Source organism: Microplitis demolitor, chromosome 9, assembly GCF_026212275.2.
Source record: "Microplitis demolitor isolate Queensland-Clemson2020A chromosome 9, iyMicDemo2.1a, whole genome shotgun sequence".
Classification (NCBI taxonomy): domain Eukaryota; kingdom Metazoa; phylum Arthropoda; class Insecta; order Hymenoptera; family Braconidae; genus Microplitis; species Microplitis demolitor.
The window spans coordinates 18,755,207-18,770,011 of record NC_068553.1 but is presented as its reverse complement, the minus strand read 5'-3'; the positions used below and the strand labels follow the sequence as shown (position 1 = coordinate 18,770,011).

Here is a 14,805-nt window from a genome sequence, read left to right as displayed (position 1 = left end):
AAATTACTTGGCATTTTTCAAGTAAGCCAAGTACTAATCAATTATTTTACTTTATTGTAGAAAATACTTACTTGGCATTATTCGAGTAAGTAAAATACTTGAATCAATTATTTTACTTTACTGTAAAAAAAACTTACTTGGCATTATTCAAGTAAGTAAAATACTTGAATCAAGTAATTAATTTACTGCATTGAAAAAAATATTTACTTGGCACTATTCAAGTAAGTAAAATACTTGAATAACGTATTTTTTTTTGAAAGCATACATTTTTTCTCTACAGAGATAAATTTTTTGAATACTGCAGTAGTTGTAGTAGTAATAGTAGTCTATATTGAGGTTAGGTTTAAGCTGGAAGCTACTAATTTGATGGCATTATCTGGCGACTAGCAGAGTACCAGAGAAATAGGGATGAAGTAAAAGAAGATGAGGGCAACCTCAGCACCCAGGAGACTGAGCGAAATGAAAGCATTAACACACCCAGAAATCTTAACACCACTGTCCGAGTCATGTATCCCGGATATCCATGTCCTAGTGGTACTGGAGTGAAGATAACCACTCTAATGCCCGACCGATTCGCTCGGTTTTACTCTAAATGTTATCCATTAGGACAATATCTATTTCGGGGTTGATAAAAGTCCTCGGTCCAGAGAAAAAAAATTACTCTACTTACTTTTCGGAATATTTTTGTAGTTTAAAAAATATAAAATTTATCATAGAGACAGGCGAGAAAATTTATTATAAAGAATGAGGTATGTCGAGTTGGATATATATCAAGGTATTGCGGCAAGAAAATAAATGATAAAAATAGCTGTCTATGATATAGCAATGGAAAAATTTTTCCATTTTCTTATTCTCATTCTAAATGGAGTTGGATCGAGTTCTTGAAGAATTCATTTATCAGTTGATCCATCTTATATCCTATTGAGTCGCTGAAAAATTAAACATAGAAATATTTTTTTCAGGTTATCGAATTATTACCTCTGCTATTATTTGAAAATTTTAATATTTTTTTAAATTTACTTGAAATAAATTCCATCAGACGCCATTTTTTGCTCTCCTACTATTTTTATTTATTTGTCACTTACAAAATATAAGAAAAAAAAATGATAATAGCGATAATTCATTTTTTTAAAGTTTCGCGCCATTTTCCATCACCTGACGTTTTTGCAAACCTCTCACACTAAAAATACAGTGAAATAAATTTTTATTTATTTTTTTTTCTGCTCAACTAAAGTGAACAAATGAAAAAAGTCATAAATTTTTGAAATCTGGTCCAGCAAAAAAATAAATAAAAACAAGAATAAATTTTTTTTGAAAAGTGAGGTTAGAAAAGTTTGAAAAATACTTTATATAAATATGTTTAGAGATTTTAGTCTAAAATATTTCAAATATGTCAACAATAGGTATTACAGTATTTTTATTGGACAATCATATAAATTGATCAATAAATCGTTTGAAATAAACGGTTCAGTAGAATCTGCTTGGGATACATCATAACGTTGGGTGGGTGATAAATTTAGTTATATCTATAGTTTACTACACCTGGAGCGAAATAGCTTTGCTCGAATCTAAGCTTAGAGTAATACCCCAGAGGTAGCTTTCATGTGCGCGTACATCAATAGTAATAGAAACAGCTCAGTAAAGACGCACCAGTGCACATTCACACAGTGTGCACTTTAGATTATGCCGAACCCATCTGTTAATAATCTGTTAAATACATTTCTAGTATAGATGTCCTTTCACTGAGAAAATAACTCCCGAAAATAAGCCACCTTCTGAAAAAAAAAAAAAACCTAATTTCGATATTTCAAAAGCGCGGAAAATTTTTTCCTCAAAAAGGGCAATTATGGTGTAAGATTTAGTATAATTTTGTGATATTTGTCAAGTAGATAGAGGGCCATTTAATGTGCAAAATTGAAAAATAAAAGGTGAAAATGAAAGCTGTCATGAAAAGTTAATATCAGGACACACGTACCCAGCCAACGGATACTTTAAGTGATTTATAGATGAGGTTGCATAAGTTTATATCTGATCCTAAGTTGCCAACTAGACTGGTTATACTCTCTTCTAAGAGTTCCATTACTATCCCATACTAAGACCAAGGATCCTCATATATTTAATATCTTGTACGAGTTTCACGACTTATATTATAAGACTTTGAAAACTATTAGCTCCAAGTTATTATTTAGGACAATCTGATACTTAGCATAACTTTAATTTAAGCCTTTACTTTTATTTTTGGTTATGGGGTGAAATGGCCCGTGTTTAAATTACATCTATTTTGGCGGGCTATTCAAATTAATGCGCGGGAAAAAAATAATTTAGATCTTTTTTGGATCTAAGTCAAAAAAAGTGAAATTTAAAAATAACTATTAGATGAATTTCAAATGCAGGCGAACAATTTAAATTTATTTTATTACTTGTCATTTATATGGGACGGGCTGAGAAGATGGGACTCGTTTTTCCATTTCCTAGACCACAATATCTGGCCTCAAATGTTCCGCATCAATCTCTGAACCAACTGGTGCAACGTTTGCTTTCGGATTGGGGAAGAAAAATTAAGCTTTCAGCGTCAGCACCAGAGCAGCATAACGAAAACACCGCAATGGTGAACCTAAAACCTTGACACGACATTTCTGTTTTTAAACGGCTGCAATTTTTAACTCAACCCATAATCGTTTGTTTGCTTACTTGAAAAAATTCAAAAAAATAAATTGCCTGTTTTTATTTTTAACTACGTTATCAACTTCTGACATTCTTGGCTCAAAGTTGTCACTCGACAGTTGACAGTTTTGACATTTCAGTCGAGTTTTGCTATTTGACAGCTCGTTGCATTTTTTTTACTCAACTGTCTAAGGAAAAAAATTCTAAATTAGATAAATTTGAATGTTTAATTTGAAAGTTGATACAAAAGTCCGTAAATATCTGAGGAACAAAAAAAATCAGTCCATCCAATCACTATTTATCAAAATCAATCCTTTCAGTTTATCCAAGCGTTAATGAAAAAACGTATAAATTCTTATCAAAACAATTTATTTTTACTAAATATATCAATCATTGTTATTTATTGAGATTATCTCTACTAAATCTATTGGAAATTGATTTTTTATTTGCATAAAAAAACCTCTAGGTCTAAGGGGGGGGGGGGGGGGTAACGATAGTTTTTTAAAATTAAAAATACAGGTCCGTTTTACTCCATTTCTAAATGTCGCAATAAATGAACGCTTATTTATGGCGGCAAATTTAAAAATTTAAAAAATATTCAAATAGTGCGAAGACCGGAAGTAATGAGAAATTTTGTTTTATATAAATTTTTATACTCGGACATGGTCTAAAACTAGTGCACTTACCTTATATATATATATATATATATATATATACATATATAATCCCCGTTTCGTAGGATTGAAAGTTTGTAACAAAAAAAAAAGATAACGGAGTCATAAAACGAAAACGTATATTTACTCATGAATACACTCAGTATATCGATGCTTTTTACCAAACTTGACTATTTGAATTTTCTATACTTCCTTACTCTCAATATCGATAGTTCAGTTTATGCTAAAAAAGTATAAGCGCAAATAAAAACAAAGATCTCCGCATAAACGATATGTTCTTTTTATTAAAAAAAAAAAAAAAAAAAAAAATTCAAAACATTCAATAAAAAATTTGAGATCAAAGTTCAGTTACTTCTCCGTTTCTTTGATGTTTAATTAGAATATTTAATAAAATGATGTAAATAATCTGTGAGTTTACTGATGAACATTTTAAAGCTGATTAATGTTTATCCAGGACTTTTCCAGTTTATTTTATGAGAAAAACAACCCTTGGGGTGTACAACCTTCGTTATAAATTTTATGGCTCATCTAATCAGACGGATCTTTTATTAACTTTTACAGACATAAAAATATAAATCGATGTATATAAATATAGATATATTAATTTATGTACTGCATAAAAAGTAATGCCATTGAACTGGGTTTTATTTCGTCATAAAGCTCTTAATATATATATATATGTTTTAAGCTTTAATACGAAATGTCTTTGTACCTCAAATAGTTTATTGTCATATATATATATATATATATATATATATATATATATATATATATTTAAATACATATGACGTACAAAGTTTAACATTTTATGATCAAAGGAAAAAATATTTAAGAGAATATGTTCTGAATTTTTTATTTTTTTTTGAATAAATTTTATAAATTAAAAGTGGATATTTGCTTACTCTAGACATCGGAATCAATTTAAATATCTGTATTTAATACAAAACAGAAAATGTCATAAATTGTATGGGAGATCTATAAATATTTCCAAAGATCCTTGTTTTGATGATTTTTGATCAATAGATCTGATTTCATTAGATCTTCCAAGGATCTCAATAATATCAATGAAGATCTATTCAAATTTCAAAAGATCTATTCAGATCGACAAGCTAAGAACTCGCCGATCGACGGTTTCTCCGAATTTTGGTAGATCTCGAAAAAAAATCTATGTAATCGTAGATCCTCTAGAAGATTTCTGGAAAAATCAGATCTCTGTAGATCTAAATTATTTTTTCCCAGGATATTTGTATTGTTTTTGTCTGTAAACAAAGAAAAAAAATGAAATTAGTGTTGTGTCACTGAAGCCGTTAGGAAACTAAGAAACAAGAAGTTTCTGACGCTTCCCCAGGCTTTCTGGTTGGTTACTCCAGTAGCAGTTTCATAGCAGAGCTAGAGCATAAAGAAGAACCCAGAGAAGTCGATCGAATGGGTATTGTTGCTGGTTAATTAAGAGAATTGATAGAAGATTAAGAAACCCGTCATTCTCCTTCACCTCGTTTCCTCCCCCAGCTGGCTTACTTTCTTCCTCTTCTTTGTTTTGTTTTCTCGCTGTTTTGTTTCCACTCTGTACACTATCTTTATCAATAGTCAATACGGCATATTGTCTGAGAAAATACACTCTCTATAACATCTTGAACTGTTTCATTTTTCGAATTATTTTTATGAAATTCAAGTCCCACTTAATATTTAAATAAATTTAGTTTTTTAAGAGTAAGTGCAATAGACTCGGTCAAGTAATGAAAGGGTAAAAGTTTTCTCTCAAGGGAAATTAAAGCGAATGGATACATGCATGTACAAGTGGTTTAATAATCGAGTTTTTACATTTCATAAGTTTTCAAATTACATAGAAAAATTTTTCTGATTTGCTACTCAGGATAATTTTTAATCGCCTTTTTATAAGGATTTCATGTAAATCTGACTCGTACATTTGCTCTCATAACCCAACTTTTTGATTAACGAAATCGGCCGATTATTTTAAATAATGGCGGGAAATTCAAATTTTCAAAATAACAAATTTTAATTCTACAATTTTTAATCGTCTTTTTTTTAAGGTTTCATGTAAATCTGACTAGTAAATTTGCTCTCATAATCCAATTTTTCGATCAACGAAATCCGCCGATTATTTTAAATAATGGCGGGAAATTCAAATTTTCAAAATAACAAATTTTAATTCTACAATTTTTAATCGCCTTTTTTTTTAAGGTTTCATGTAAATCTGACTAGTAAATTTACTCTCATAACCCAACTTTTTGATTAATGAAATCGGCCGATTATTTTAAATAATGGCGGGAAATTTAAATTTTAAAAATAAAAAATTCTACGATTTCTTTCCGCTCAAAGATAAATTTCATTTTCAATTCATAATGGAAAATATTTTTTGAGGCAAATAAAAAAATTTTATTGTAAAAAAGTAAATAAATTTTTTCCAGCAAATATTTAAAGTGTAAATATAAAAATGACAATATAAAATATGTAAGTAAATTCAAAGGATTGAATAATATAATCATTCTTAAATTACATTGATAGAGCAAATCGATATCGATATCGATGTAGATTCGGTATTTCTGTACATATATTTTCTATGCATTTAATATCTGAGAGCTTGATATTCGATTTAAACATTCGAGATATTGGCGGAAAGAAAATGTACGCTCTTGCTTAACTTATTCTCTCGATTTATTATTATTATTTTTTTTTTTCGTCTTCTTTCACAAGGATATTATTCCATTTGCATATTTATTGAGACTCGTCTCAAGTCTTTTCTTACAGCAAACTTTTCCATCTTTATGAATTCACAAAAATTTAAACAATTTTACATCCAGCTGTAGGTCCTTGAAGAAAAAATATATAATTTACGTTAGAAATAGTATTTTTAGTCGCGTAATTTGAAATGCAACATCAGCTGTCCACTTTTCCCTTGTAAGCTGGTCTATGTAAATCTACTCATAACTCTTTTCAAACTAAAAGAGATAAAGAGAGACCGTGGGTTTAAAAAAACAAAATGAGATAGGAATAAAATTCACAAAAAAGGGTAAAAAGAAAAATCTTGGGAGTTTGTCCTTATCGTGAAATGGGAATCGCGAAACTGGAAACGGGTACGGGAATGGGGATAAGTCTTGAAGGGTAGAAATAACGAGGAGTAAAACGGGTAAAGTGCAAGGGGGAATGAGAGAAGGGTACGAAAATAAGGACCAGAAATGCTTCTGTCAAGTTTTCTCATACATATCACGTCAAGAAGTACCAACACACTCAGCACGTTCACTCAATTTTTCTTTTTTCTTAAACTTCCCCATTATTTTTTATGTCCTTTTTTTTATTTTTCATTGTTCTTAACATTTTTCATGAGAAATACAACGAGCTGGGTTGTATTGGTAGGGTTTTGCTGCACAGTTAATGTTTCAAGTTTAACAATTCAATGCACTCTGGAAAATATTTATTTTAAGTTACAGATCACGTAAGGGCGTATGCTAGCAAAAGGTATCATAAGGGCGTAATTTTTTTTGACGTATTTATCATATAGAACAACAAAAATTAAAATTTTGAAATTTTTTCGCGCCCTTAAGGTCTCTGTGATAGGTCCCCGATAAGGTCAGATAAAAAATTCACGATTTACATTTTTTTTTCTCTTAGATGAAAAATGTATCAATTACTAGTCAAAAAAAAAAAAGAATTTAATACAGCCCTTATGGTTCCCGGCACCTATTGCAGGAAACATAAGGGCGGATAAAAAATGCAAAGTTTGTATTTTCCTTTTTTACTTTTAAATGCAAAATGCATTGACTACCAGTAAAAAAATTATCATGTGGCCCTTATGGTTTCCGATAGGTCCCAGGAGCCATAAGGGCCAATAAAAGAATAACGAAATTTGTATTTTTTTTTAACTTTTAAATGCAAAACGTATTGATAAACAGTAAAAAATATTTTTATACGGCCCTTATGATTTCCGATAGGGCCCGGGAACCATAAGGGCCAATAAAAGAAAAACGAAATTTGTATTTAATTTTGACTATTTCGAATAATAAATATCTTGACCAGTAAAAAAAAATTTCTACGGCCCTTATTAATCTTAGTATCAATTTTGGACCTTAAGGGCGGATAAAAAATTAAAAATTTGTATTTTGTTATTTTTGTCCTAAACAAAAAATAAAATTTAAGTAAAGTAAATTAAAACTAAAAAATGAATATTCATTTAAAAAAGTTTTTCCGTAAAATAAATAACAAAATTTTCACTAGTGAATTTAATTGAAAGCAGATGAAGAGTAATGAGGAAGAAGCGAAATACACGTAAGATTAACGTAACCGTGAAATATTAAATCGCTAGTGCAGAAGCTCGCCGGAAGTTCGGATCGTCAAAAGCTTTAAGCGCAGAATGAAGCCGCGGAGTGAGAACGTCGAGCTGCAAGCTGTTACATCCTGACTCCCTCTGGCAAAACTATCTCCAGAGATCATTCCGTTAATTTTTATCAATATTCACGAAAAAATATATTTTTCACAATAATTTTAATTACAATTTACATTTATGATATCGCAAATTGATTAGTAAAGTTTCTGTGTACGGTTTAATATAAGGAATGCAGGAAATTAACCGCGATAAATTAAATTCTAACCAGTCATCAAGATTACCAACAATCAGAAAGAGCAATTAGTCATCAGCAGACGATTAGTTTCAGAAAATCAATTAATTTAAATCTCAACTGATATACAATCGGAAATTAATTAGTTTATTAATTTATTTTTTAATTAAACTCGACACTCATTTTATACAAAAAATTAATATTAATTACTCAGGTATTTTTATTTATAAACATTAATTTCATTTCGAAAAAAATTGAATTTCCTCTAAAATTCCTGAAAAAATTTTTTTTTGGTGGTTCATTTTGCCCACCCTGTACCATTTTCCTTCACTTTCCCTTCAAAAATTTTTTCTGGCTGAGAAAAAAAATTTACCATGAATTTTCAATTTTTCCATGCATGTCAATTTATTTTTCCAAAAAAAAAATGCATTTCATAAAAAATCTTGAAAAAATAACCGACTGAATTTTACTATAATTTAAAATTACCTCATCAAAGTATCAATGAGTTTACAAATCCAATAATTAAATAAATATATATACATGTATGTATTGTTGGTATATAACCCAAGTTATAAAGTAACCAATGCACATATTGATCTTATGATTAAACGAGACGTTCCACATACTTGTAAAACCCTAGCTCTTCAATCTTGGCATCTACAATCGACAAAAGCTCCTTGAGATAAGAACCATCCCTCGCAGTCTCGACTTCTTTTCCTTGTGCCACCTCCTACCCACTTCTACCTCCACCTCCATCTTCAACTCGAACCTCCTCTGCTACTCGTCTTTTTATTGATTCAGTATCGATGTTCTGTACAATATAATACTCAATATCGTATTTTGTTGTCTCGTGGGTTTACCTCGTCGTGATTTCTATTTCTTGTGCTTCTTTGCACGCTTGTCACTTATGTCCTACTATTGAACCTAATACGACATCTGAGATGTGATAAATTATTTGAATTCGATAACTAATAATTTGAAAAATTAATTAACTTCTTTTGCAGAATGAAAACCGGGCACTGAGACTCAAAGAATCAGCTCTGGGATTGTCAAGCAGCGGAGCTGGAAGTTCTGGTTCGTATGTTGATGCTGATGGTACCGCGATGGTCATGTCATCAGAGATACTGTCGCCTCCAACTCCGGATCCACAAGTCACTTGGAATTACTTTGACGAGCAGGGGTAAGTTAATGGGTTCTACATGTTAACGCGCTGGATGTTAACGAGCAAATGTACTTGCTACTGAACACTAGTGCACTAGTTAACTTTATAAATTATTAATGCTGAGCATAAGTCAGTTTATCACGCTTACTTTTAATTTAATTAATTTACTTTTTCAGATATGTATCAAGAGGCGGACTTAGAGCCGGCGAAGATCCTTATGCACGTAATAAATTTAATCAAGAAGCTTCCGACGGTTTACCCAGTAATCGCGATATTCCGGATACACGCAGCGCCATGTAAGTTCAGTTTTTTTTAACTTCCTGCTAAGAAAATTTAAAATTTTCACAAAAAAGAAGTGATCGGTTTTACTCCGACTTTAGAAAACCGAATTTTTGCCCATTTTCGAGGCCTATGACTCTCCTGCTAAGACTTTATGGCTTCCATTAGTTGATGTATCATTTTTCTTATGCTGCGGGTCATCCTGAACGCACCTGAACAGTTGTCGTCCTATAACTTCATAATTTGATACTTTTTTCTAAGATTCTGTGGCCGAAATGTTATTCGAAAATATTCGATTTTACTTCTTTTTTTCGGAAATGTCACAAAGTGAAAAATTGCTATGGAAAATTTTGTTTTTCTGCCAAATTTACTTTCCGATGCCTTGACTTTTTCTATCCCGGTAGTAAAACAAGTAAATAAATAAATTTATTGCAAAAAATGTATCAAAACATTGAAGTGAAAAATTTAACAACCGCATTAGAGCGCATTGAGCCACAAAGACAAGTAAAATGGGTCTTCATTTTCCCCAGATCCTTATGGCTGGAGCAAAGTACTCTCTTTAAGGACTTGCTATTCCATTCAAACGTCAGCGGGTAAAGTAATAAAAATAAAAAAAGTAGCATGTAGGAAATCTGGGCAGATAGCGTGGGGTCATTACAAGGTTTTCTTAGATATTTACGATCTCGTCGTTAAAATCCATTTTACTCCTCCATCACTAGTGAGCTAAAATTTATCTTACCAGTGATATCACACGTGACAAAGAAAAAATTTATTACTAAAATGGATTTATAAAAGTATTACAAATTTAGCTGAGGGTTTTCGGTGTTTTTAACTAAAATATTGCTCCACATATCTCGATCTCTGAACTCAATCGAAGCGCTCGTTTCAGCTTTCGTAAAATCCAGCTTAGTAAAGCATTTTATAAAGTTTCTTAGAGTGTCTGGTTGGAATTGTCATTTTCCTGGGGTTGGATCCACTGGTTTTAAAAAGAGATTCAACAGTAAACTTTTTATTAAAAAATTCTAACGCCAGTGAAACTTTTTTCTGTACAATAAATCACCCGAACATTTTTTCAGCTCCGTTGTTTTTACTTTTATTTCGATTAATCCTTTTGCGGGTTAGAAATTTCATTTCTTACCTCCGGACTCTCGATTTATGGCCAATATCTCTTACCATCAAAATGGAATTTCATTTATTCAAAAAATCTTTATTTATTGTCAAAACTATTGAATATTTAAATATTTTTTTATTACCCGCGTAAAAAATTTTTTTGCAAAAATTGAGCTTGATCTGAGACAATGTCCAACTTTTATACATTTCTTCAAAATTTTTCAGTCAGGATTACACTAGAATCGTTTTTCATAAATGCAAAGTTTAGAAAAGTCTAGTTTCAACTTTTTCCAACCGTCTTCAAATTCATTTTTAGAAAATTACTTTTCAATTTTTCAGTCAATTTTTTAAACCATGCTCGCAAAAAAAATTCTAAAATTGTTATATTTCTGCATGTAATTTTGCATACTGGCCAACTCTGATTTTTTTCATTCTCAATTTTTTTCCATTTTATAAAATTTCATTCTCGGAAGATTTCCATTGCAGAAAAATTATCAAAGTAATTGAGATCATTAATATCGAATGTCGGTTTGAAAAAAATAAAAAAAGAAAACAATTTTAATTTATCACAATAAAAGAGCTTCTGAATATCTTTTGACACTAAAGTGTTACATTTCAGTCTTTTCATAATAAAAAATTACAAAAACGTTAACAACAATAATGAAAAAAAAAAAAAAAAAAAAAAAAAAAAAAAGTATCCAATCTCCGAGAATGACAAAAAGGCGTGTACACAAGCCTGAAGGCAACAGCCAGAGCAATAAGAGAGGAAAGTGAATACAAGAGTATATTCGACATTTCAACTCACTCTAGCAGCACGTTCACACATCACCCACGTCGTAGCATCATCCTCATCCTCCCCCATACAACATCCTCCTTCATCTCATCTACAACCACCTCATGCTTCTTATATCTCACACTATGTTTAATGCAACGTACCAGACCCGGAATTGCATTTCAGCCAGAGAAATTTCTGGTGGTAAAGCAGCTTCTTCTAGGGTTTAGCTTCAAGCGTATTTTAATAACTTGTTCAAAATAACCCCACCCTCACATCTGAGTGCCGAAATTTACCATCACATGTCATACATAATGTCCATAATTTTACATTTTGAATCATAATCACTATTCCCCATTCAAATTATTCTCCTGCTGATAAATCTAAAAATCAAATCCGGCACTCGGTTTCTTCAAAAGGACTACAATCTCACGGCTATAATTTATTCTTCTCTTAATTTATTTATTTATATTTATATAGATACACATACATAAATTTTGTACGTGACGTCATTTAGTATTCAGAGCAGGTTTACTATTTTTCTTCCTGCAATATTCGGAACTAGATTTTTTCATCTAAACCCGTAGTGATATTCAATACGTAAAAATATTTATATAATAAACTTATCAGTATGTCAGTAAATGTCATTTTTTGAGTCTTAGTTAACAGAAGTAGTGACCGAAAATTTATGACTTCCGTTTCAAAATTTTTATCTCAATTGCAATCGTAAAAAATTTTTCCATGGGAAGAAATTTAATCGAAAATAAAAAAGTTTTCTAAGAAATTATGACCGGCCCATATTGCCTCCTTGTAAATTAAAAAAAAAGGGCCGTAATTTTGTCTTCTTTTTTCGCAAAATTTATAAATGGCCCATAGTACCCCGTAATTAATATTGCTCTGCTAAAAGTGAAAAATCAAATTTTCGTAATTTCCCGCGAATTTTGAATTCCGGAAAAAAACTAAACTCTGGTTATTAAATTTAAAATTTAAAATTTTAAGTGAAAGTCAAAAAAGGAAAGATGTTAAATTAAGTTGGGGAACTTCTCTAAAGTCAGAGGTAAGTACTAGAGAATTTTTATTGACCGGATTGGTGGGATCCTATATATATACATATTTATATAGGTAGGGAAAGAAGATTCGAAGCAGGCAATGCCATTAAGTATCAAATTCTCTAAAACTTTACAAACTTAATCCTATCGTTTCCGGTGGTTCCTTTTTCCTTTTAAAGTAACTTACACATCCGCAAGTTGACTTATCATATATAAAACATGTAATAGATATATGTAGTATAGCTGGCTCAGAGGATTCACTCATTCCATTAAGATGGAGCTTCACTCCTCGTCCTTTATTCTGACCTTAACTCCTTCTCAATAGCTTCTATTCCATCTCAGCTTCCATTCCATCCCATGGAAGAACTCAACTCTAAGCTATCGGATGACGATGGGTTCGATTTCATTCTCTGTTCTCTGATACCGCTCCTATGCTTGGCTAAGAGAACTGAAAGCTATACTTTGATGAGATATTGACTGAATAAATATATATACATATATTTTGACAATGTTACTCTTATAAATTTTAAATATCTAATTTATATATTTATTACATGAATATAAATTTATTTATTCACTCGAAAGTCATCAAAATTAGGGGGAGGGGGTAAAATGGGTCATAAGTATAAATAAAAATTTTTGATAAAAATTTTGTCCCATTTTGCCCCGAGCGCAGGTTTTTTAAAATAATTAAATTAATATTTATTGCAGTATAAATAATTAACCCCATAAATATAGATATATATCGCGTAATTTATATTTAAATGAAAATAAAAAAGTAATTTGGTCATAAGTTATGACCACGATCTTTATTTTTTTATTTTTATTCTTAAACTCTCCATCTTTTTTTCATCTACTCTTTCACTCTCGTTAGCCGTTGAAAACTCCAGGTAATTATAAGGGCGCTCATAAATAGTTCTCCTTCTTTTTCACCACTTTCCACTTGTCCGTAATAAAGAACCAACGGTGAACTCTACTCAACTATTTAACAAAAAGTAACCATTATTTATTATTTTTATTTATTTTTTCAATTACACAACTATTTAAATTAATTACCAACTACTAATTCATTTGTATTTTTTAAAAATCACTAATTTTAAAATTACCATCCATTTCCCGCCATCATTAATTTTCCGCACTGAAATTTTTGTCTCAATCCCGAAGTTAGCAGACAAAAATTACCGGATTTTTTTCCCGCAATCAAATTTGAAAAAAAAAAATCTAAAAATATGCACATGTAGAAAATTAAAAAAACTACAGGTGTAATTTTTAGAAAATTTTTTTTTTTTATTATTTATCATTTTTAAAAAAGTCAAAAAATTATTAGACGTCAGCTAACTTATCAAAATTTCACTTAATTTTTTTTTTAAATTTTACATTTATAAAAAAATTTTCTTATCTACAAAAAAAAAATATCCTAATTTCGATAAATAATTTTTTTGTTCATTACTCAGTTTATTTAAAAAATTAAATTAGTATGCAGTTAATTAACATAAAAAACCAAGAACTAGGTACTCAATTGTTGTACAACCTACAGTATTTCAACACTTCCTTTGTCACACCTCAAAACTCTCGAGTAAATTCTCTTTACAAAATTCTTCATTCCCTCTATATCATTCCTCTCATCTTTCTTTTGATCTTTTCGAATAAACAATTAAAAAAAAAAAATTTACCCAAAGCATGTGAACTTCAGCATAAGCCAAAAAGTTTGATAAAAAAATTAATCACGTAAATTTCTGATGGATAAGAATTTTGACACGGAAATTCAGTCCTACCACCGGTAAAAAATTATCTAAGTGTATGCGTTAGTTGGTAGGTCGGGGGTGAAAATAGCAGGGATGTTGAGTTTAAATCAGGGAGAGATGGACCAAATGGACGATGGACGGTAGGACGGATGAGCAACGTTGGAATAGATACTCGTAACGTGTAATCGTCACTAGAGTACCAGTACCAGACGAGGATCAATTGTAACACTGAAGCTTTTCGCTAATCGACCAGGCGTGTCTCGTTTTCTATCACCAGATCGATCTATTTCCCTTTTAAAAGGGATTTATTTAAATTAAATTGTCATGCTGATGATTTCGGTTCTATATTTCCAAGCATTTTATTTTTTTTTCCTAATTTTCAATTAAAAAGACAAAGTATTAAAGTTATTTTAATTTTATCTACCCCGCGAATCTGAGTCTATTTAAATTTTTAAAAAGTTACAAATTTAAATTACGACTCGTACATCTAATTATTCTCTTTAATTTAACCCCAGGTATGTAAATTACCATTAATGTATTTAGATAATTATAATAACGATAATTGAAATAATTCAAGTCTCCACATTAATAAAAAAAAAAATTTGGAAAATCCAAAAGTGCACGACTCGTAATGCTCATTGATTATTAAATAATAAAATAATTTTTAAAAAATGGCGGGAAGGACGAATAAATTTAAAATATTTAATTTTTTTATTTATATATATTTTTTTTTAATTATATTAGTAATTTTTTATAATTATAAAAGAATTTTCTTA

General features: G+C 30.2%; 1 protein-coding gene across 1 annotated transcript in view; it reads left to right on the top strand.

Moving 5' to 3' along the window:
• The window catches only part of LOC103578640 (polypeptide N-acetylgalactosaminyltransferase 2), a 68,403-nt gene that overhangs the window by 40,234 nt on the left and 13,364 nt on the right, over window positions 1-14,805 (top strand). The window contains exons 2-3 of the mRNA XM_008559778.3: window positions 8,917-9,092; window positions 9,251-9,370. Of these exons, the coding sequence (XP_008558000.1) occupies window positions 8,917-9,092; window positions 9,251-9,370 (296 nt within the window). The remainder of the gene's footprint in view (window positions 1-8,916; window positions 9,093-9,250; window positions 9,371-14,805) is intronic.